General features: G+C 41.0%; 1 protein-coding gene across 4 annotated transcripts in view; it reads right to left on the bottom strand.

Annotated features, from left to right (window-relative positions):
• Positions 1-20,323, bottom strand: part of LOC136875550 (transmembrane protein 104 homolog) — a 105,606-nt gene extending 85,283 nt beyond the window's left edge. For 2 of the 4 annotated variants that reach the window (XM_067149101.2, XM_067149102.2), the window contains exons 1-2: positions 19,983-20,323; positions 19,771-19,892 (exon numbers count right to left, since the gene is read on the bottom strand). In XM_067149101.2, coding sequence (XP_067005202.2) covers positions 19,771-19,892; positions 19,983-20,027 — 167 coding nt within the window. In that variant the 5' untranslated portion in view covers positions 20,028-20,323. The remainder of the gene's footprint in view (positions 1-19,770; positions 19,893-19,982) is intronic. The other 2 variants (XM_067149104.2, XM_067149105.2) reach the window with 1 other exon arrangement.
• Between the last annotated feature and the right edge of the window lie 5,713 nt (positions 20,324-26,036).

The following is a 26,036-nucleotide window of genomic DNA, read 5'->3' as shown; positions in this document are numbered from 1 at the left end:
CATGTGAGTAGGCCTACTGAAGGGGAAACAAACCTGGCTAAGTTCGGGCCAGGGGCGGACCGCTGGATGGACGACTGAGGGGCGTGGTCTCAGCTACAGAGAGCGTGAGTTGCTGGAGCACAATGTCTGGCTGTATGCCTCACCACGGATGGTGAGAACGATGCTCAGGACCGTAGAAGGGGCAAAAACCCTATGACTGATTGAAATATGGATGCTTATAAAGAGCCAATTTCAGAAACTTCGACATCAGGGGAAGCCATGGAAGCTCCAGTAAAGCAGATCCGGGACCAAGCCCAAGATGAAAAAATGGAGACAGAAGTCCCAACTGGACACGCTGATGCTGACACAAAACAAGAAATGGCAACAGAAACTCCAGTAGAGCAGACTGCTACCACAAGCAAACCAGGAACGTCCGTAGAGACAGAACTGAAGATTTCTGGATTGAAAATCAGATAACATATCGACAGACTACCTCGCAACAGTGCATATTACAAGGAAAGGAAGAGAGCAAGGAAGGAAGCCAAAATAGTGGCCGGAACTTGGAAGGAGAAGAAGCCAAGGAACAGGGATCGGCGAGAGACTATCACTCCGACAACGCCCAAAAGGCCAAGGTTGGGGGATAGTACGTCATCAGGTTCGGCTACAAAACCACCCGCCAAGAAACAGAAGAGATGCTCATGTCCTTTTCGGAAAGACTAACTTCAATCAAGGTATCAATAATACCTAAAACGGGAAACTGAAAGCGGAAGGCGTGATGGAACTTTTATCTGCTCTGATAGCGCAAATGAAACCGCTGTCGGACGGATGCCTTCCAAGCTTCCTCGAGTTTCCATGGCTGGAAAGTGGAACAATGGTACTGATCTGTGCAAATCCAGAAACTAAAAGTTGGGTCGAAGAGAAAGGGGCCAGATGCAACCCTTGGAAAGGGAAGAATTTGGAGGTCGCAGAAGCCAAGAAGGTGCTGAATACTACAAAGGTAATCACCAAGTTTACTCCTCCATTTAACATTTGATGATGTGCATGTCAGGATACATCAGCACGACACCAAACTTCCGACGACAGAGTGGAGAGTGCTGAATGCAACAAATACTGATGATACAGGAAGGACAATTGTTTTGGCCCTTAATGAAAGAGATTTTATAGAGCTCAAGAAGAGAGGCCTTGAGGCCAAGCTTGGACTTAGGCAGATCAAATTTGAAGTAATTAGGGGAAAAACAAAACCTAGCGTTGGCAAGGATGGTACTGAAAGTTCTACAGGCCAACCTACAACATAAAAAATCAGCTGTGGCCAATTTCGTCAGGAAGTTCAAGTCCGAGGCTATCGATGTGGCTCTTATACAAGAGCCATGGGTAGTTAAGGGCAGAGTAGCATGACTGGCGGAATCTGGATGTAAGCTGATGTACGATACTACATCGAATATGCCTAGAACATGTTTACTTGTGAGCAGAAAACTAAAATGCCTTCTGTTGCAGGAACATTGTTCAAAGAACTTAGTGGCAGCCAAGATAAAACTTGGAAATTGGGAAGGTCCCAGAGAAATAAACCGTAAGTTCTGCATACCTCCCATATGATTCAACTAATCTGCCCCCATCAGAAGAAGTTGAGAACCTAATTTGCAACGCAAAGAGGAAAGGCGAACACCTAGTCCTTGGAGCAGATGAAAATTCACACCACACAGCACGGGGAAGCACAAACTGCAATGCAAGAGGCGAGTCTTTACTAGAGTTTATTATTGGAACTGAGTTGACGATACTAAACCTAGGAAACAAGCCTACATTTATAAATAAAAATCGCAGGGAGGTAATAGACATTACACTAAGCACTACGCACATTGCAAACTTTATAAAAGACTGGAAGGTGCTGGAGGAGCCATCATTGGCAGACCACCAGCACATCCAATTTGCAATAGATGCGAGACTATGTGGGATTGAGATGTACAGAGACCCAAAAGGAACTAACTGGGACAGATACAGAGAAGTTCTAGGGAAGGCTGTACAAAAAATTCCAACTAACGTGAGAGGACAAAGAATTGGATGAGGCAGTGGAACTATTAGAAGAGGCTATTATAGACTCACTAGCTGATGTACCCGTGCTTCGCTACGGGATTCTCAGAAAGACTGACTTGGTGGTTTTCCTAACTGAATTCAACATAGGTCATTACAAAAACGTCAGTAGTAATGTAGCGATTGAAAGCAATGTTATCATATAAAATGCTCGATCAAATGAAAAACTGCACACTTTCTCACTTTCAATGAACAGTATTACGGTGCCGATTTAACAGTCCCAAGTTCCAGAGCTGGAATAACCAGGTCGCAGACTGCCATGAACACTCCTCTGTCATTATTCCATTAAATACGCACACTACTCATTCCAATCAGTGCCTCAGGGTAGGGATTGAACAGCTTGAATGCTACGATGTACCTTTGTGTTACGTACCAGTAATATCAGAAAATGTATAAACCAGAGGAATGGCATGCTAAAGAAGGAAGTTATCTAACTCCCCAGCTACTTCCCGCCAATATACAGGCAGGCTGTTACACTCGGTACGACCAGGCGAGTTGGCCGTGTGGTTAGGGGTGCACAGCTGTGAGCTTGCATCCGGGAGATAGTGGATTCGAACCCCACTGCCGGCATCCTTGAAGATGATATTCCGTGGTTTCCCATTTCCACACCAGTCACACCAGGCTGTTCCTTAATTAAAGCCAAGGCCGCTTCCTTCACACCCCTATTCCTTTCCTATCCCATCGTCGCCATAAGACCTACCTGTGTCAGTGCGACATAAAGCAAATTTAGAAAATCCTTGGTACGCTGCAGTAATCCTATCTATCGGGGATGAGTGGAAACAAGACAAAAAGCACATCACAACAAACAATGGTCAATGTAATGTTATTGTTGATAAAGTTTATAAGCTTTCTATATTGCAGGCCTTCACATTAGTTTTCTTTCGACTCTGTGATACTAGGGCGTCTTACAAAATTATTTATATCGTAGACTGTAGTTCCTTATTGTCAGACTTTACATACCGATTTTCACTAAATTCTATTTACCCATTTTCTCGTAACTCTGTGCTGATATGGACTTAGTAACAAAAATACATGAATACATGATTCATGAATATCTCTGTGATTGTATGCAGTACGGTAACAATGTATAAGACATAAGTGATCGGAAATTTAATAACTTCTTACATAACTACTACTCACTTACGACATAACTAAAGTTTTGTTTCTTTTGTACTATTTATGGATGCAACCACTAATAACATAAATAAATTACATTTCAGGCCTTCCCCTAGACTACCATTTCACTCAGCGTGAATAAAACAATTTGTAGCCTAGATTGTAGTGGTTCATCATCCGACTTCACATACCAATTTTCATTAAATTCTCTTCAGCCGTTTTCTCATGATGAGTGTACATACATACAGACAGGCAGACAGACAGAAATTACGGAAAAGTAAAAAATGCATTTCCTTGTTACTGTGGACATGGCCGATACAGAAATATCATTCTCTTCAAATTCTGAGCAATGTACATACAAAACTCTTATTTTATATATATATATATATATATATATATATATATATATATATATATATATATAGATTTCATGACAAATGTCCTCTCAAAGAAAAGAAAACACCAAAAAAAGTAAGGTGGTGGAACAAAAAACTAGCCAAAATGAAAAAAGAGGTTAGGATGTTGTATAGAATATCATCTAGAAATGGTATGTGGGACATATACAATAGGAAACTCGCTGAGTATAACCTAGAGATACGGAAAGCAAAAAGAAAATCTTGGAGACTGTTCTGTGAGAAAGTGGAATCACACACTGAAACAACAAGGCTCCAGAAGGTTCTTAAAGAAACCCATATAAATCAGGTGTGGACACTGGAGAAACCAGATGGGTCATTTACTCAGGCAGGGAAGGACACTCTGGAGATGCCGATGGCGTGTCACTTTCCTGAGGCTGAGGAGATGACAGAAGAAGAAACTGTTGGAACAGAGACCGCAGCTTGAAGAGCAGACTGGAACTGTGCCAACAGAATAATAAAACACAACCGTGTAAAATGGACAATCGACACGTTTCACCCTATAAAGACTCCGGGGCCAGATGAGATACTCCTATAGGAAGGACGGGAGATGCTCGTCAATGCCCTGGCGGACCTCTTCAGAGCTAGTCTAGCTTTAGGGTACGTGATGAAATCATGGTCTGAAGATAAAGCAGTATTCATACATACGCCTGGAAGGGCAAACTACTCCCAAGCCAAAGCATACAGACCATTATGTTTAACCTCCTTCATGCTGAAAGCAATGGAGAAAATTCTGGATAAATATATCAGAAGAACGGTGCAACTGAACTCAACGTTATATGAAAATCAGTTTGAATATAGACCTGGCAGCACTCCACCAGTTGGCTTGTGAACTAGAGGAAAGCCTAGAAAATAAAGAAATTGCACAGGCGGCATTTCTAGATATAGAAGGAGCCTTCAGCAATACAACCTATGACTATGATCAAAGCATTGGAAAAGAGCAAGGTGAGTAAAACCGTCATCAAATGGATTAAATCCATGTTAGACGGAAGGAAAATAAAAGCAACCCTGTTTGAAAAACGCCGACGGTTAGGGCCACCAGAGGCTGTGCTCAGTGAGGAGTTATTTCGCCTCTGCTGTGGAACCTCATGGTGAACAAAATTATAGGTATGCTCAACAAACAGGGTTTCTATACACAAGGATATGCAGATAATCTAGTGATTGTGGTATAAGGTAAGGGGATGAGTAGGGCTAGGATTATGACCTAAAAAACTGCCAACAATGCAAAATTTAAAAAAAAATGCATTTATGAACTAAAAATATGCATAAAATGGCCCAAATTTTAAAAAAACAACCTTTGATTTCCTATGATTTCTGTATTTTATTCTTGCGTGGTAACAAAATTAATTCAAGCTATTAATATTGGCAAAACAGACAGTTTGTAATACTTTTTGGGTTATGAATTTTGAAAATACTTACGTGTTTACAAAACAGACATTTCGCAGTCATAAAGGTCCCAATTGTTCATTCCAAAATGTGTGAGTTGCAATGAACAACAAATACATGGTGTAAATTTTTCAAATGAAAATTATTGTCTATTATCAGCCAACAAAGCTTTATACATAGAAAAGCTCCCTTCTACCTCCCGATACAACAGGAGCGTACTTAAAGGAAATAATGTCACTTGAATTTAATTCACTGTCATCAACATCACAAAGAGAAAATGTTTCAGCTGACAAAATTTTAGCAATTGAACACATTGTCTGATGCCCTTTACTTTTCTCCAAAACCTTCATCTTCTCAGACGCAGCTTGTCCCACTTTGCCACACGCGCGATCCAAATCAATCACCACTTTCAGCACAAGTTGCAACTGCTGCACTAGCGGCACTTCTGACTTTTCCGGAGCAGTTATGGCAGTAGGAATAAATCCAAAATTTGCTTTCAAGTAAGCAAGTTTCCCTGCAATTTCACTATTTGCCATAAGTTTTTGCACTGCTTCGATTGATGCAGGTTCATTGTTGTCAAATGAATTCATGATTTGTTTCACCACCTGCAAATTCTCGCTATAATACGTGCAGGCTTCAATCCAGGTTCCCCATCTTGTCAAAATGGGAGAAGGAGGAAGTGGAATGTCTGGAGCTTCTGACTTGAAAGTTGAAACTCAAGAGGGTGCCTTCAAGAAAACCTTTTTCACACATCCTATCAACTGGTCAACTTGTGGAAAATAACTGCGAACCTCCTCCGTGACTCTGTGTAATGCGTGGGCCAAACAAGTTAAATGCACCATTTTAGAGTAGAGAGCACAAAGCGAGTTAGCAGCCTTGACTATATAGGAGGCTGCATCCGTTACTAAAAGCAACACACTGTCATACCGAATGCCATCAGGCCACAACAATGTCAACGATTCCTCAAGAACTTTGCTGATTGTTGAGTAGTACACTTTGTATAAATGCTCACAATAGAGTAGAAAGTGTTCCCCAGGAACATCCTCGTCCAGTGTTCTTACCACCACGTTAGCTACATATCGTCCTGAACAGTCTGTCGTCTCGTCCATCGATACCAATTTTTTTCCCGGCTTTTTTCCTGATTTCTTCCAAAGTTTTTCATAGCATCATCTAATATAAATTTTCTTTAACGTAAAAGAATCCGGTATGGATTTACCTGTTTGCTTCTCTAAGAAACTGTGCAGCTTAGGGTGGTTTAACTTACTCAATGGAATATCGGCACAAAGAAACACTCTGCACAGTTCTTCAAAGAATGGGAAAAAGGATGAATGGGTTTCTCCAAGAAGCTTCTGTTGTAGTAATGTTCCTTCATCCTGAAGTCGTTGCAGACCACGTTTGTGTTTCTCATGCGATACACTGTTCAAACAAACCTTTTTACAGCGGCCACTCTCACGTCACGAAGTTTCAGTGAAGTATTGTCCTGCCAGTGGTGAAGACTCTTTCTCCATTTTGCAAAACAAATTGTTTTAGTTTAACAGACACACTTTGGTTCACTTTAGGCATATCATAACTTCACGTCTAATAGAACAGCACTTCCGGCTTGAAGAAACACCATGAACTCAATGACTCATCGCTAGCTGCATGCAGCCTTCTACCTATGCGAGAGGCAAATGTACTTCCTTGTACAGGCAAGTCCATTATACGCATACTTTTGGAAATAGGGGAAGAGGGTATCAGTTTCCTGGAAAATACATGTTATGCTTGTATGATATCAAACAAAATATTCAACACTGAAATTTAGTAAAATACAGAATTAAAATAGCTAAACATTAAAAAATTATCCTTCTTTCTTGAAATGGTAGAAAAATGACCAAACTGACCTAAATTTCCCCCCAAAATGCCTTATCCCTCAAAAATGGCAAAAAATGAAAAGAAAAAAAAGACCTAACAATAGACTTCATTGAACTCATTCTTTCATGAAACATATATTTGTGCAACATGTCATTCTTACAAAAAAAAAAAAAAAATGCAAAATCATCAGAATCCTAGCCCTAGTGGTGAGTGTTATCCAGGACCTCATGCCAGCTCAGTTGTGGAGAATTGGTGTGTCGGAAAGAACAACTATCAGTCAACCTGAACAAGATAATTCTGGTCCCTTTTACAAGAAGAAAAATATTAGAGGGAAAGAGATCACTGAAGCTCTTTGGGCAAGATATATGTATGGAAGAACAGGCACTGCACCTAGATGTAGCGTTAGATAAAAATCTAACCTGGAATCAACATATAGAAAGGAACATAACCCAGGCCAAGAACTTGCTGTATGCATGTAAAAGAGCCGTTGGGAAGACATGGGGCCTAAGACCATCAATGGTAATGTGGATATACACAATGATCATTAGACTGTTGATGGCCTATGCTGCAATCATTTGGTGGCACAAAGTAAGTCAAGGAAAAGTCCGCAGAAGATTTTATAGCCTACAGAGAATGGCATGCATAGCCATAACTGGGGCTGTGAGAACTACGCAGACAGAAGCCTTGAACAGTTTACTAGACCTATCACTATGCAATTTCAGGACAGGTTAGAATGAGTTCATATAGATTGGCACAATCAGAGTGCTGGAATGCACAAAGATCCAATCTAGGACACTGTAAAATTAACAGAGTAATAACAGAGGAAGTTCTACACATGCCTTCTGATCATACGATACCAAAGTACAACCGTTTGAGACCCACATAATAAAAATAAAAAAAGAAGACTGGGATATCAACAAATGGAATACTGAAAAAGAAGATATAATGTGATGGACTGATGGCTCAAGGACTGTGGATGGCACAGGAGGAGGGATCAACGGGGGAAGACCTGAGAGATCAATCCAGATGAGCCTGGGCAGACACACTACAATCTTTCAAGCTGAAATATAGCTATCACAACATGTCTTGAAGAAAATCTGAAAATTAACTATAGGAATAAGAACATTTTCATTTTTACAGACAGCCAAGTGGCCATTAAGGCACTAGAGGCAGTCCAGATAATATCCAGAATTGTCTGGTATTGCCACTCACTTCTTCTGAAGCTCTCAAAGTACAACATTGTCAAAATATGTAATATGGGTACCAGGGCATGCAGGTATAGAATGAAATGAAAAGACAGATAAACTGGCCAGAAAGGGGCAGAAACACATTTTGTAGGCCCAGAACCTGTATGCGGGATTTCCTATGGACAAGCCCGACACTACATAGGAAAATGGGTACAAACGAAACAAATGGAGAACTGGAAAAATACTCCAGGATGCAGGCTTGCAAAGGAACTGATAAAAGGACCAAACAAGAAGCATACTAACGAACTGTTGAAACTCAGCAGAGAAAATATAAGATGGGTAGTAGGACTGTTGACAGGATACTGCCATCTGAAAAAACACCTACATAGAATTGGAGTAATAAGAGACAACATATGTAGGAAATGCAATGAAGCAGAGGAATCAGCTGAACACATACTTTTTGAATGTGAGGTGCTGGGTAGAATCAGACTCTCCACTCTAGGACTACCAGGTGAAGAGAAAGAAAAAATCCAAGACGACCCAATAAGAACAACCTGCAGCTTTGTGAATGGAGCAAGTACATCTAGGTGGGAATGAAGAAAAAACATGGTAGCAAAAGATCTTAAAGGTCAATGCTAATTACGAACTAATATTTAGAGGCCCCATGAAGAAAAGAACAAATAACCTATGCATTGTTTTTGCATTTTATTCGGCTGATGATGACCCGGATTGGGGTCGAAACCGGTACCGCTTCCGCTTATAATTAAATAGGAATGTAACACTACATTTGTTATTTATTTGTAATGAATAGGCTGAACTATGTTCTTTGTTATTTCAATTTAATTATGATACAGTTCAATACGGAACATCATGAAATTTTTATCTTTAAAAGAAAAGAAGAAGTTGTATCACAAAACAGAAAGCACAATCGCCATTCAATTTGGAGAGAACTACAATTTACGTCCTATGACTTTTTTTTTCCGTATCTCTATCCCTTATACGTTAAATAGAGCTGTATTTCTGGATTTCAAGTTAATTTTGTACTTTTTACACGTATAGGCTATGTTATCATTTGACACACTTATAGGAAAGACAGAATCACGACATTCGGCACGCACATTGACACCACCAGTGGCCGTAAGTTAGCCAAATTTTATGATTAAAGCTGTCACATGAGTATCTATATAAATAAAGTTGTAGGGGATCTGCTGTCTGTAATTTAGTTTGTTCTGCCAATTTTTCAGATAATAATCAGTTTTAAGTCAACTCAAGACCGCATCAGTGGTTTTTATTTTTCGTGTCTGTTCCACCATCACGGCGAAACAGCTGGATAGATCTCAACCAAACTTCGTATTTAGAGTATACTCATCCCGAGGATGGTTTTGATATGCATATGACTAAAATGTTTGAATAGACGGGGGTTTATAGGAAAACCAGAACGGTTTTCTTCCTTTCTCCCTTACACTATTGATTTTCTGTAAAAATCCGTGGAGTATATGGAAACGTCCCTTCATTATATACAACTTTTGTTATGTACATAATTTTGCTTACTCTTCAAATGATTAAGAAACATTTTCTGGAAGTCTCATGCTCTGCACTGAGTGACCGATAGACCGATAACGAACCTACAGGTTACCGTGGCAACGTCTCTGACTGCTTGCCAGCAGGGAAGTAACATATTGCCATTTTCGTCATAATTCCTGTAAACTCGTGGTTGTTCCTTGGGTAGAAAGTTAATCGGCCAGTTTGCAGTATATTGGCGGAATACCGTTGGAGGTTACAATTGTCCTCGGATAGCACTAAGGGGCGTTGTTAATATCTGAACAGTACTGCAGAGTGTAGCCCATTATTTCACACCGTAAGGTGTTTTCTGGTATTTGCTATCATTTTTACAGTATTTCTATTCTACTTCTGATTTCTGCTTTAATTTCTTGCCTCCGCCTTACCTGTTTAGGCCTAAATCATTCTCTTATCTGTTTATCTAAGAATCCATGTATGTCCTATCTGAATGTCCTCAGTTATAATCTCATTTCCTATTAATTTCAACTTTCTTAACTGTATTACTTTCTTCCTTAATTTATCCGTATTTATGCAATTGGTAATCCCAAAACCTGGACACTGTTCTTCGAGTTAAAATTCCAAGTTGTTCAAGCGTACAACTTTTGGCCGCAGAAAATATCTAAATATGGATGCATTTTTTTAAAAATTTTTTTTTGCTAGGGGCTTTACGTCGCACCGACACAGATAGGTCTCTTGGCGACGATGGGAGAGGAAAGGCCTGGGAGTTGGAAGGAAGCGGCCGTGGCCTTAATTAAGGTACAGCCCCAGCATTTGCCTGGATGCATTTTAATGACTGTGCAGACATTCGTTTCCGGGTAGTTTTTTCTAAACGGTAAGTCGTATGACAAAACTGGTAGCACAATTGCAGTTCAATTTGGAGAAATCTACAGCTATGGTCCTATGATTTATTGTCGTGTTTCGATTGTAGTTACGTTAGATAGCGCTGCATTTCTCGATTATAATCAAATATCTCCAACTCTATTGTGACTGGCATGAGGAAAACGGACCTGACTTTATAATGAAAACTCTACTGTTACTGTGAATGGCAGTTGCGAAGTGAGCCTGCCGTTATAGTAGAAACTCCCGAACTTGATTGTGATGGCAGTAGGGAATGTGGCCGGCCATTATTGTCAAAACTTCCCCAATGCCTACCTTACATCAGAAACAATGTATAGCGTCCTCCCGTTTTTTTTTTTTTTTTTTTTTTTTTCCAGATAGCGCTAAGAGACATGCAATTTAATATAATCTTACTCACTGTCTTTACAGTAATTTATGAAGAAATCCATATACAATGCAGAATACCATAGCGAAGCACAGGCACATTTGCTAGTTATGTATAAGACCATGCATGCCTTACATAGCGAGTTTCCATGGACCTTCCTATACGCTGATGACATTCTACTCTGAAGTAACAGCAAGTTGGATCTACCACATCAATTCCAATCAAGGAATGAACATCTCAGCCAATATGGCCATCATATTAACACCAAAAAAACTGAGTACATGGAGACTAATCCAAATGATATTACTCCTGAAGTTAATGATGAGGATCTTATAAAATCTTCCTGCTTCAAGATACCTGAAATCCCATCTGCACAATAATGGCAATCTGAATGATGAGGCACAACCTAGGATAAACTCTATTTGGATAGCGTGGAGAGACATCACTGAGTGCTCCATGACCGCCATATACCAATCCATCTTAAATCCAAGATATCGTCTTTGCTGGGACAAAACCTCCTATATAATAATACTTTTGGAAATATACTGACCTGCAGCACATACATTATGAAGAGCGAGAATGCCTCGACAATATGCACACAATATTGCACCATAAATGAAATGTCGTATGGCTTTTAGTGCCGGGATATCCCAGGACGGGTTCGGCTCGCCAGGTGCAGGTCTTTCTATTTGACACTCGTAGGTGACCTGCGCGTCGTGATGAGGATGAAATGATGATGAAGACAACACATACACCCAGCCCCCGTGCCATTGGAATTAACCAATTAAGGTTAAAATCCCCGACCCGGCCGGGAATCGAACCCGGGACCCTCTGAACCGAAGGCCAGTACGCTGACCATTCAGCCAACGAGTCGGACACCTTAAATGACAGAACCTTACCAGCCAAAGTTCTAAGCTAAAATATTTCACATAGGAGGTTTTGTCTAGGCAGCGACGATATACTGCACTGTGGTCTGCCCGATCACGCTGTATGGATTGGAATGTTGGCAAGCAATCAAGAGTGAGGAGCATAAACTCCACATGATTTGAGATGTAAATACGTTGATGGACTAGGGGAATACATGGTCACACCACGCCTGCAATAACACAATCTAGCAACAAATGGGTGTTACAATAATTTAAGAAAAAATGCAAGTGAGATGCCTCCAGTGAAATGTCCATGCCAAACGTGCTCCGCATGACACTGACACTAGTACAACACTAAATTTTTATGCTGATGGTTGATCCCTATGAGGAAGACCGAAACAATGGCTCAATACAATTCTGATCTAAAAGACTAACCCAACTGACGTGTCTGATAGACCAAAACGGTGTTCAGGGATCCAATAAACAGACTTAGACCAATGGGACAACATTGGGAAAATGGTGATTTGTCTTAAAATGAATTTACCTAATAATACTTTTTACATCCCACCAACTACTTTTACGTTTTTTTTTTTTTTTTAACACAGAGGTGCCAGAATTTTTTTCCACGGGAGTTATTTTACGTGCTGGTAAATCTACTAACATGGGGCCGACGTATTTGAGCACATGAAAGCTTTAAATCCTGGAGGATATGATGGCCGTGGCAAACCAGAAAAAGCAATAGGGGATCAGTTTATTGTTTCCGCCAAGGCAGGTGGTCGACCTACATTGAGCTCCTTAATGCTTCAACCATTGGTCGAAGAACAGACAATCAGAGACCCCCTTCCAGCATGGCAGACCAATAGGCAAGCAGCATACTGTAGCCTGCACTTTATAATGAGGTGGAACTGCAACACTACTCCACTCCACTGTGAGCTTTGCAGCTATCGAAGTCAGTCAAAACCCTTGATAATCCCAAACACAGCCTTCGGTGAAACGTCTGGACCATCACATGCTCCTCGAACATGGGCCACAAGCCCAGAAAATAGACATGATTTGTAACGCCAGCCGTGAAAGCCTCAACTGCTACATAAGGACATGCCAGAAAAGTGTGGAAAACAAAAGCATGCAGTTCCAGCATCTCCTTGCATGACGTAAGTATATCAATTTGTAAGAGCATTAGAATATTATTAACTGTCACTTCAGTGTTGCTACCAATGACTCTCGTGCAGCAAGGATTGCTATAAGGGAAGGCTTATTGGCCGATGACCCCATGATTGCCTAGATAGTAACACAACTCAACAAGGTTTTGGGATGGGAAGGGATGATTTCTTTTTAATTTTTTTTTTTCACATAATGTTCTGATTACATCGCTGAAAACAGAATGTTTCTATCATGTCAGAAAAATAAGATATCATTGTTTATGCGTATCGCTGTACACATAAATACTAGTTTCGTAAAGTGGATGAGATTAGAACAGTTTATCTTATTTTAAGCAGGCAACTGGATCTGTGTTTATAGAAATTAGGCCTATATGATTATGAAATTTGCTCCTGAACATTTTCATTAGCTATTATCTCTGTTTAAACCCTGATGGTAGGATGTAAATTCTGCATACAAAGTTTTGAATTTTCAAGTGTTGTTGTGTTTTTATACTTAAATAATGAAGCAGCACAAACGTACATACATACATACATAATCATTATAGACTGTTATGCCTTTCAGCATTCAGTCTGCAAGCCTCTGAATTTACTGAACGTCGCCACAATCCTCGATTTGCAACTAGTGTTGTGGCCTCATTTAGTTCTATACCTCTTATCTTTAAATCGTCAGAAACCGAGTCTAACGATCGTCGTCTTGGTCTACCTCTACTTCACTTACCCTCCACAGCAGAGTCCACTATTCTCCTAGGTAACCTATCCTCCTCCATTCGCCTCACATGACCCCACCACCGAAGCCGGTTTATGCGTACAGCTTCATCCATCGAGTTCATTCCTAAATTAGCCTTTATCTCTTCATTCCGAGTACCCTCCTGCCATTGTTCCCACCTGTTTATACCAGCAATCATTCTTGCTACTCGAGTCCACCCACCTTTCGCTCCCGTAAAGCAAAGTTGGTCTGAAAACAGACAGATGTAAAGATAGTTTCGTCTGGCAGCTCACTTCCTTCTTACAGAATACTGTTGATCGCAACTTGTATTGAATTAGGAAGATACTCTCATTTTTCACCTTTGTAAAGTCACCTTATTACCTTTATGACACCTTGATTCAATCTCACTTACTATATTACCATCCTGGGAGAACACACAACCTAAATACTTGAAATTATCAACCTGTTCTAGCCTTGTATCACCAATCTGACATTCAATTCTGTTGAATTTCTTACCTACTGACATCAATTTAGTCTTTGAGAGGCTAATTTTCATACCATACTCATTGCACCTATTTTCAAGTTCCAAGATATTACACTGGAGGCTTTCGGCACAATCTGCCATTAAGACCAAGTCGTCAGCATAGGCCCGACTGCTTACTACATTTCCACCTATCTGAATCCCTCCCTGCCATTTTATACCCTTCAGCAGATGATCCATGTAAACTATGAACAGCAAAAGTGAAAGATTACAGCCTTGTCTAACCCCTGTAAGTACCCTGAACCAAGAACTCATTCTACCATCAATTCTCACTGAAGCCCAATTGTCAACATAAATACCTTTTATTGCTTTTAATAATCTACCTTTAATTCCATAGTCCCCCAGTATGGCGAACATCTTTTCCCTCGGTACCCTGTCATATGCTTTCTCTAGATCTATGAAACAAACACAACTGTCTATTCCTCTCGTAGCATTTTTCAATTACCTGGCGCATACTGAAAATCTGATCCTGACAGCCTCTCTGTGGTCTGAAACCACACTCGTTTTCAACCAACTTCCTCTCAAGGACTGATCGCACCTTCCCTTAAAAGATGCCAGTGAATACTTTGCCTGGTATACTAATCAAGGAGATACCTCGATAGTTGTTGCAATCCTTCCTGCTCCCTTGCTTATAGATAGGTGCAATTACTGCTTTTGTCCAATCTGAAGGTACCTTACCAACACTCCATGCTAACTTTTACTGCTCTATGAAGCCATTTCATCCCTGCCTTCCATCTATACTTCACCATTTCAGGTCTAATTTCATCTATTCCTGCTGCCTTATGACAATGGAGTTTATTTACCATCCTTTCCACTTCCTCAAGCATAATTTCACCAACATCATTTTCCTCCTTCCCATGAGCTTGGCTCTTCGCAACACCACGAGGATGAATTCCTTTTACACTGAGAAGATGTTCAAAATATTCCCTCCACCTCTCCAGTGATTCCCTGGGGATCTATTATGAGTTCACCTGAATTACTCAAAACACCGCTCATTTCCTTTTTCCCTCCCTTCCTAAGATTCTTTATTACTGTCCAGAAAGGTTTCCCTGCTGCTTGATCTAGCCTTTCCAGGTTGTTACCAAAATCTTCCCACGACTTCTTTTTGGATTCAACAACTACTTGTTTCATTCTGTTTCTTTCATCTAAGTACCAATCCCTGTCTACCTCTGCCTTTGTTTGGAGCCATTTCTGATAAGCCTTCTTTTTACGTTTACAAGCTGCTCTCACTTCATCATTCAACCAAAATGTTCTCCTTTTCCCATCTTTACACACAGCTGTTCCTAGGCATTTCCTTGCTGTTTCTACTACAGCATCCCTGTATGCCACCCATTCACTTTCTATATCCTGAATCTGCTTACTGTCTACTGTTTGAAACTTCTCACTAATCATATCCACGTACTTCTCTCTAATTTCCTCGTCCTGGAGATTTTCTACCCTTATTCGTTTGCAGACAGATTTCACTTTCTCTACCCTAGGCCTAGAGATACTTAGTTCACTACAGATCAGATAGTGGTCTGTATCATCGAAAAATCTGTGGAAAACTTGTACATTCCTAACAGATTTCCTGAATTCGAAGTCGGTTAAGATATGGTCTATTATGGATCTGGTAACCCTAGCCTTCCACGTGTAGCGGTGAATAGCCTTATGCTTGAAGAATGTATTCGTAACTGCCAAACCCATACTAGCACAAAAGTCCGGCAAACACTTCCCATTCCCGTTAGCTTCCATATCTTCCCCACATTTACCAATCACCCTTTCGTATCCTTCAGTTCTATTCCCAACTCTCGCATTGAAATCGCCCATTAGCACTATTCTATTCTTGCTGTTGACCCTGACCACGATGTCACTCAATGCTTCATAAAATTTGTCAACTTCATCCTCATCTGCACCCTCACATGGTGAATACACTGAGACAATTCTAGTCCTGATTCCTCCAACTGACAAATCTACCCACATCATTCGCTCATTTACGTGCCTAACAGAAACTATGTTGCGTGCAATGGTATTCCTGATAAAGAGCCCTAACCCAGACTCTGTCCTTCCCTTTCTAACACCCGTCAAGTACACTTTATAATCTCCTATGTCTTCCTCGTTATCTCCCCTTACCCGAATATCACTTACTCCTAGCACAACCAGATGCATCCTCTTTGCTGACTCAGCCAGTTCTACTTTCTTTCTTCCATAAGCCCCATTAATATTGATAGCTCGCCATCGAATTTCGTTCGCCAAGTTGTTTACAAGGAGTCCCTTGCCTGTCAAATGGGAGTGGGACTCCGTTAATCCCATAGGTCCGAGGCTTGCTTAAAATGTTCTGAGCTCGGTATATTCATGAAGCAGGATGCTACCCTACTTACACATAGTCCAAGTGAGGATCTCTCCTCTAACGGGTTATGGACCACCGGTGGATTGTATAGTCCTAGCCGCCTGAGCACAAGGAGGGCCAGGACTCAGAATATGTCCGAGATGCCCACTCCCATTCCATAGCAACTGGTATCCCGACTCTCAGGACCACTTACTAGGCCACTCAGCCGTTGCCCATGGTTCACGAACTAGGACGTGACTACAGCAACCCACAAATGGGTGTATTAAATCCAAGGATTGTTTTTTTGGTTGGTTTTTTTTGTATGCGGAGAATTCACAACTAGTTCCATAATCAAAGGAAACCTATTACAAAACTACTGAAAACTACATATTGCCTGTATTTCGACTGTCTGCTCTGTGATTGACAAAGGTTTCACACTTGCAACAGGTGCTATGTAAAACTGACTCAGTGACTAAAAAGGGAGAAATAGCATTTGCCTTTTGCAGTTCCCATGATATGGCGTGAGCAAGCAAATAATACCAATGACTTATTTCTGCATAACCAAAATCACAGGTCATTCATTAAAAAAAAAAGGAAAATCTCGTACCCCAATTTGCGGTTAGCCATCAGAGCAGTACCTCATATCAATGACTTACTAATACTGTTAGCTCCTTCAAACTGGTAAGAACTTTCAGAATCTGAAAATAACTATTCAGACAACTGTGAAATATCAACATCAAATGATTCATCTTACAGTCTTGAGAAAGAAGGAAAACCACACATCTTAACACAAAATAAAGTGAATGACTTAGTGCATGACTTACACCTGTCAAAGCAAGATGCAGAACTTCTGGCTTAAAGACTTTACAAGTAGAATTTACTGGAAAACGACATGCAAGTTACCTCTTTTTTTTTTTTTTCTTTAGTAGGAATCAAGACCTATTACCATATTATAGGAAAGATGGCTCGGTCTGTGCTTGTGGTGATGCGACTGGTTTGATGTAAAAACTAAACATTGTGTACAATAATGAAGATTGGCGTTTATTTAAGATTCTTCAAAAATTAGTCTGAAGGGCGTGTTACTTCACAATGGCAATGAACTGCCATCAGTTCTAGTGACTCATGCAGTTGGTATGAAAGAAACATAAAAAGTATGTCCGATTCTAGAATCCATTAAATACATGAAAAAACTAGCATATTCGTGGTAATTTAAAAGTTATTGGACTTCCCCTCGGATTACAGAGTGGATTCACAAAATCGTGTTGTTTCCTGCCCTGTGGGACAGTCTAGCTTTTGAAGAATGCTGCATACCAGTAGTTAAATAGTGGCCAAAGAGTGAAGTAGAATACAAAACATAAGCCATTGGTGAATCCTTTAAATTTGTATCTTCCTAGTTTGCATATAAAATTGGGGCTGATGAAAAACATTGTAAAGAGAATGGAGAGAACTGGGGAAGGTTTTGAATACAAGCCTGAATGAAGTGTTTCCCAGTGTAAGTGAAGGAAAGATGAAAGAAGGGATTTTCATTGGACCACTGATAAAAAAAATTACTTAAAAATTCCAAATTTGATGCTAAACTGGATGCTGCTGAATTTGCTTCATGGTTATAATTTAAAGAAGTGATGAATGAGTTACCAGGAAACAAAAAGAATACAAAATAGTGATGTACTTATCAATGATCTTTTAAATAAAGAAATTTAGGACACAGGATGTAATTAAAAATTAATTTTCTACATTCACACTTAAGACTTCTTTCCTAATAATTTGGGTGCAGTTAGTGACAAGCACGGGGAATGTTTTCATTAAGATACTAGAAATGAAACGTACTATACGCGAACCTTTTCTTGATACCAGGTTTTACGGGGGGGGGGGGAGGAGTAAGGAGGGAGCTTTCCCGGTTCTGGTTATACTGCCAACAAAATGGAAATGAAATCTTAACTGAATCGATACTATGAACGAACGATATGGATTTTCTAAACTTTTATTATCTGAAGCCAACAACTGTGTCACACACATATTATATAACATTATATAACATTTCTCGATGCAAATCTTGTTCCTAGCATTAATTCTATAGCTTGGCTTTGCTGTGTAAACAACAGTACTAGTACGTAAAGTGTATGCCAGTTGTCTCACGGCGATAGTTCATGCCGATACGAATCTCTACGATAACCGAGGTCTACCGATTCAGCACTAGGAAGCTCAGGTATTAAGAAAAGGTTCGCTATAGTAGGTGTCAAGGTAGATGGGATCCCTTCATGATGAGAGACTACTGTTGGTTTCTTCTACAGGAAGATTCATCTTCACATAAAAGAAAATCGCATAGAAATAGCTTCCAATCTGCTTCAGGATACAGATTCTAAAGATATGTACTGTACTAACAATTCTGTATGTAATGTTTATATTTGTGCATTATAGATCAATAACTTCCAAATTCTAGTCAGGGGTGTCCAACCAAATCAGTGAATTATTATGATGAGTTTAATAGATAAAGTATCCTATCTAAACAAAAAACAGTGTGATGAAAAAAAACACATGACATTCAAAATCAACATGCCTAATTACTATAAATCAGGTACTTTCATGTAAATTCCTTGATTTGTTCTTTCGTTTGCAGAGTTGTGCAATTGGATAATTCTATTAGGCTTTAAGAATGTCTTCATTCTCACACATTTCCTTTCTCCTAATATAGCTGTGACCATACAAAGGATATTCTTCATTCTCACAAGTTTCCTTTATCCTAATATAACTGTGACTGTACACAGGATATTCTTCATTCTCACACATTTCCTTTCTCCTACTATAACTGTGACTGTACACAGGATATTTTTCATTCTTGAGTAAATAACCCCCTCCAAGGAAGATGAAGGTATCACAATTACCAAACCCAAAGACATTTCACCATCCTGTTCATATGTATATTGCCTATCTATATCCAGCTTTTTTATTTTCTGTCTAAAGATGCATTTATTTTAATTAATTTATTTAAAAAATTAAATTAAAAAGGGATACATATTTTTTCATCCTGAACAATAAATACACTGCCTTTAGTTTGTGCTGCACTGTGCTATGGATAAAATATAGAATCATGTACTATCTCCCTCCATCCCATATCCACATGACACATATCAGCTGAACAAAGTATTATACTAAGGCAAATATCCAAAAGTACACAGAATGCTTTTCCAAATCTCTATACAATCACATGGTGAAAGTCCACAGGTCAAATACAAACACTAACTCCAAACAATGCACAGATAAGCTCAAACGTTCAATGACCTTAACAGAATACTACTTGACAACGAAGCATAAGGACTACATAACGTTCGTTTATTTACAGCAGAAAATGCGCAGTCAACTTCTATTTTAAACTAGAAAAAGTGTTCAACTCACCTTATGAAAGCCAATATGCATATTAGTGAAAGTCCAAGAGCCCATCCTGCCCTGTCAAATACAGCTGGTAATGTCAGAGCACCGGTTCCCACAATTAAATTAAAAACATACACCAGTCCAGTCTGCAACAAGTTAAAGATTTAAACAAATTCATGAAGTACCGTAGTTAAGAGCGAAAACAATTCTGACATTAACCTAACCTCAAAACTTACCAAGGTAGAATACTGGTCCTCAATGTTTGGCGAGGGAGCGTGCATGGTCGCAAAGATGAGACTACTAAAGTCCCTTTGAGCAACCGATTTCTCTTCAGAAGCAGCTCTGAACTCATCACACGTTAACAATTCTGTCAAACTATAAAGTTCACCTGCTCCATCTTGCCACTGCCAACCTTGCTGCTTGCTGTCGTTTACCTACGAAGTCGTCGTTCACCTTTCTGACAAGATACCAACTGTGTTCAACAGCACAAAAAAGAGATTGAGTCAGAGCAACACCTTCAGATGCATTGAGTGGTTGAAATGACTGTATCATGGGCTGAAAGTGCGGTAGTGTGTGTGTGTGTGTGTGTGTGTGTGTGTGTGTCATTATCCACTTTCAGTCTTTCATTCGTATCTGTGACTCATATCATTACGCAAGTACGAGATCACATGTCAGGCGTTTCCTTCAGTGATGTTGGTAACCTGCACGTCAGAAAGTGAAATAATAATAATAATGAAATGAACCGTATGAACGAAGGTATGAATATGGAATATATCACCTTCATTTCCGCCAGCGCCGCCCCCAAACCCGGAAGAGAATACAAATTATGGCGATTATCTCACATTCTAATCCAATGTATGTATTTATTTTAAGATATATCTCAGATTATAACAGGGGCTTGAAACATCAGCCCTGAACGATGGCACGATTGGAAACTAGAAGCGGAGTAGGAAGGGTTCACAAAATGTTAAAGACAAGAAAAAGTACCGAGGGCGAGGGGTCTGCAGGATATATGGGGGAGACAAACCCATTCAAACAAATAGCTTTTTTATTATGTTTACATTTCCCCGCCCTGAAGGAAGAATTGAGAGAAGAGGGAGATGGGTAAAAGGCGGTATGAATAAGTTAAGGAGATGAGAATAAAGGACGTGCAGGGTATCTAGCGCTTTATGGACCGATTTACAAATACATGTATAGTAGAGATGCGAAGAAGGGTAGGTTTAACCAAGGTTGCAAGGGATAAGATGTAGTTTAAGGATGTGAAAGAAGGAGAAGAAGTTAACAAGACAAGTGAGTAGGAAGCTGACGGGGTGAGAAGTTGGCGATGGTGGCGAAAAGTAACGGGGCGAGTGTGGATAAGGTCGGAGATGGGGACTAGGTGGTTGAGGAGGAGGGGAAGGTCGGGGACGGCGACGAGGTGTGGTATGTCGGGGCGAGGTTTGGGGAGGCGAGCGAGATGGTTCAACTCGATGGTGGCGACCATAGAGGTTTATCCCGTTGTCGATGAGACGCCGAGCGTCTTCGGAAGTTGGAAGATGGAGTCTGACTAAGAAGGTCGGACCGTCGATGTTGTGGATGCGAAAAGCTCTTCGCATGGGCAGTCCTGACTGGCGGAGGTCCTGGGCGATGACGTCAGCTGTTATACTTGGTTCCACACCGCGAACGACGCAGCTGTACAGGATATTACGGTCCGAAGGCGGAGGCGCCGATGGTGGACGTAACATACTTCCAGGAGTATCAGGAATAGTAGTTCCCTCGGCAGGTGGCTAATGAGATGTGCTCTGGGGACGTTGTAGATCAGGGGTGGGAGGAATGGAGAGAAAAGACATCATAAGGGGGAAAAGATGGGGCATCGTTGTGTTGAGTGAGATGTGCGCAGAGGTGGTAGTGGTGGTCGTAATGGTAGTAACAAAGGTGGTGTAACTAGAGGACGAAGGTGGGGGTGGTGACGGGGATGGAGGTGGAGGGGTGGCGATGGGCAAAGCGGCTGTAGCAGGTGCGTTATCCATGAGCTGCGCTAAGACGTTGGGAGGAGTAGATTCCACACGACGAAGGCGATCTTGGATGAGCGCACCATTATCCTTGATGGTTTTTTTTTGTTTTTTTTGCTATTTGCTTTACGTCGCACCGACACAGATATGTCTTATGGCAACGATGGGATAGGAAAGGTCTAGGAAGTGGAAGGAAGCGGCCGTGGTCTTAATTAAGATACAACCCCGGCATTTACCTGGCGTGAAAATGGGAAACCATCTTCAGGGCTGCCGACAGTGGGGCTCGAACCCACTGGCACCCGATTACTGGATACTGGCCGCACTTAAGTTGATGTTGAAGTAGTTATCTGCAGAGGCGATATACAAAAGTACATCCGGGGATGGTGAGAGGCCGTCGTATAGTCGTGCGGTACTATGAACGCCGAGCGTGCGAAGATCGGTCTGGATATCCTCGTCAGAGATTGCAAGGTCAACATCACGGACTATACAGATATAATACATGGTGGAGAGGCCGATTTCCTACTTGGTGCCAGCCGATATGTTTATTTACGGTCGGCGGAGTGCGGAGTAAAGATGTGTCGTCACCCGGCCTAAAAGAAGAGAAGTTGTGGAGACGTAGAGATGTGCCCACGTGAGAGATGTGGCGTGAGGACAAATAGCTTTTTTTCTTCTATGTTTTCATTCCCCGCCCGAAGGGCCCCTTAAATCGTTTCGCGATCTCTCGACCCAAGCGATGGGAGTGGGTCGAGGAGACGTGAGGGAGGAGGAAGGTGGGTAAATGAAGTGAGAAATGACGGGAGATGTGTGTATGCGATGGGAGAAGATTAGAAGGAGACGCCAGGGGGAAGATGCATGAAAAGCAGGTGGAGAGTAGTGGTGATATTATTAAGAGATGTGGTGAGAAGGCGGATTATATCTAATGTTGGAAGGGGTAGGAGGAAGTGACCAAATTAGGGAGGGGGTGAACAAAGGGTTTGAGGGGGTGGAACGGTAGAGGGCCAAGTCGGGGGCGACGATGTGTGTTGTGGCGAACTGTTGAGGGTGGGGAGCGAGAAGGCTCCACTCGGTAACTATGTCCATGGATTCGGGCGCCAGTGCTAATGAGGCGGTGGACGTTATCTGGAGTGTGAAGATGGACTCGCACCATATATGTGGGGCCGTTGACGTTGTGTATACGGAATGCGCGTCGAGCTGGAACGCCTTCTGCTTGGAGTGCCTAAATGATGTCCCGTTCTGAGATGTCCGGTGCTATACCACGGAGAACGCAACTTGAAATAGCGTGGAAGGATGGTGACCGTTGTGGGGGCGAAGATGGTGTGGTGGCGGCGGCGGCTGGGATGTTGTCCTGTGTAGGTGGCAGCGGTGGAGTGGTGGCGGTTGAAGTCGAAGTCAGTGAGGTGGTAGGGGGTTGATGGGGTGCGGTGGTCGAGGAAATTGGCAGGGAAGATGACATTACGGGCAAAAGGTGACAGGCCGTGACAGTATTAACTGGAGGTTGGGAAGGGGTGTAGGCGTTGTAGTGGTCGTGGTGGTGGTAGTTGTAGAGATGATTGGGGATGCGATGTCAGGGATTGAGACACGTTGGCGAAGGGAACAATAGAGGGGTTTGCGGATATCTGGGATAAGATGTGCGAAGGAGTTGGCACCACTGCGTAGGTTCTATGGTTAATAGTCGCGCCGGAGGCTTGCAGTCGTCGCAGGTCGTCCTCGTTGGCTAGATATACTAGAATCTGCGGTGAAGGTGTGGAAGTTGCGCCATCTCCAGTCTGTAGATGTTGTCAACTGGAACGCCGGATGTGCGGAGGTCGATGAAAATGTCGTCTTCAGAGACGTTCAGATCAACATCGGGGATGAGACAGGTAGGCATCATTGTTAGGGAGGCCGACTTCCTACTTGGTGTCAGGCCGATATGCTTTATTATTCGGCTATGTAGCGAGATAAAGATGAGCACCACCCGGCCGAGCAAAAATATTTGGAGCTGCTGTGGAGTTTCGTAGTCCTTAATGGAGAGATCTTCCTGGTAGAATGCAGTGCGGTGTGAGCTTTTTCCCCCAAATAGTTTTCATCATCAAATAGTTATTTCATTCCTGCCCGGTAAGGGGCATGCGGGCCACCAGCTAAACATGTAGATCTTTGGCCGAGAGTGAGTAGAGAAAAGTTGAACGTTTTTTTTTTTTATTTACTCAAGAAAGGGCACCTGAGCCGAGGCTCTTGTGGCGCAATACAAGATTAAATATTGGCAGAGTTACAAAATATTGACAATGCAATAATAGCTTCAGACTCACAAATGTTGTTGTTTGAGTCATCAGTCCATAGACTGGTTTGATGCAGCTCTCCATGCCACCCTGTCCTGTGCTAACCTTTTCATTTCTACGTAACTATTGCATCCTACATCTGCTCTAAACTGCTTATCATATTCATACCTTGGTCTATCCCTACCGTTCTTACCACCTACACTTCCTTCAAAAACCAACTGAACAAATCCTGGGTGTCTTAAGATGTGTCCTATCATTCTATCTCTTCTTCTCGTCAAATTTAGCCACATCGATCTCCTCTCACCAATTTGATTTAGTATCTCTTCATTCGTAATTCGATTTATCCATCTCACCTTCAGCATTCTTCTGTAACACCACATTTCAAAAGCTTCTATTCTCTTTCTTTCTGAGCTAGTTATCATCCATGTTTCACTTCCATACAATGCCACGCTCCACACGAAAGTCTTCAAAAACATCTTTCTAATTCCGATATCAATGTTTGAAGTGAGCAAATTTCTTTTGTTATGAAAGCTCTTCCTTGCTTGTGCTAGTCTGCATTTTATGTCCTCCTTACTTCTGCCATCGTTAGTTATTTTACTACCCAAGTAACAATATTCATCTACTTCCTTTAAGACTTCGTTTCCTAATCTAATATTTCCTACATCACCTGCCTTCGTTCGACTGCACTCCATTACTTTTGTTTTGGACTTATTTATTTTCATCTTGTACTCCTTACCCAAGACTTCGTCCATGCCATTCAGCAACTTCTCGAGATCTTCTGCAGTCTCAGATAAAATAACAATATCATCGGCAAATCTCAAGGTTTTGATTTCCTCTCCTTGGACTGTGATTCCCTTTCCAAATGTCTCTTTGATTTCCTTTACTGCCTGTTCTATGTAAACATTGAAAAGGAGAGGGGACAAACTGCAGCCTTGCCTCACTCCTTTCTGGATTGCTGCTTCTTTTTCAAAGCCCTCGATTCTTATCACTGCAGACTGATTTTTATACAGATTGTAGATAATTCTTCGTTCTCGGTATCTGATCCCTATCATCTTCAGAATCATAAATAGCTTGGTCCAATCAACATTATCGAATGCCTTTTCTAGATCTACGAATGCCATGTACGGACTCACAAATATAAATACAATATATAATACCACTGTACATTACTTGGTTGAAAGATTTACTGCTCATTTTCTTTTGTCCATTGATTATTTTTTGTTTAAATTTTGAAATTGTTGTTGTCTGTTATATATGTTTTGGAAGAGCATTGTACACCTTCGCAGAGTAGTGCCATAAGGAGTTACAACCATACTTACTATTTTTTACAAATTCGTTAGAACGAATACATAGAAATATGTCTCGTGCATACTGAAAAGGAAAGGGGTAGGTGATGATGTGACGCAGAGGCAACCGGGAACACACAAGACGCACCCCAGGGAGCGCCCGGAAAACACCTGCCATAGTCGGCCCCAACTATCCCCCATTTATTAGCAAAACATAAGCAAATACAGAGTAGAACATAGAATATGTAAAACATACACAAGTATATAACAAATAAATATTATATGATTTCTTCCATGTCAGTCTATAATTCATTGATTTCAGTGGGCACACACAAAAGAACAGTCTCGTGCCAACGATTAAGACACTTGAGAAAAGCACAATAGGCGCAACAGAATTTTGAAGAGACGAAAGAGAAAGTGACTATTAACAAGAATAGTAATACTAAGAAGAAGAAGAAGAAGAAGAAGAAGAAGAAGAAGAAGAATGGGAATGGACCGATGACCTTCGATGCTAGGCCCCTTTAAACAACAAGCATCATCATCAAGAATGGGAATAGTAAATAATAGTAGTAGCAATAATAATAATAATAATAATAATAATAATAATAATAATAATAATAATAATAATAATAATAATAATAATAATAATAGTAATATAAGATCACACAACACAATGTACTGAGAGAGTAATGTCTTCAGTTCATCTTGACGTACGATATGAAAAACACTATGATAGAAAAGGGATGGAAATGAACGAA

The sequence above is a fragment of the Anabrus simplex genome, chromosome 6, assembly GCF_040414725.1.
Source record: "Anabrus simplex isolate iqAnaSimp1 chromosome 6, ASM4041472v1, whole genome shotgun sequence".
In the NCBI taxonomy this organism is placed as follows: Eukaryota; Metazoa; Arthropoda; class Insecta; order Orthoptera; family Tettigoniidae; genus Anabrus; species Anabrus simplex.
Note: the sequence above shows the minus strand (reverse complement) of the source record. Positions and strands in the feature narration are given on the sequence as shown.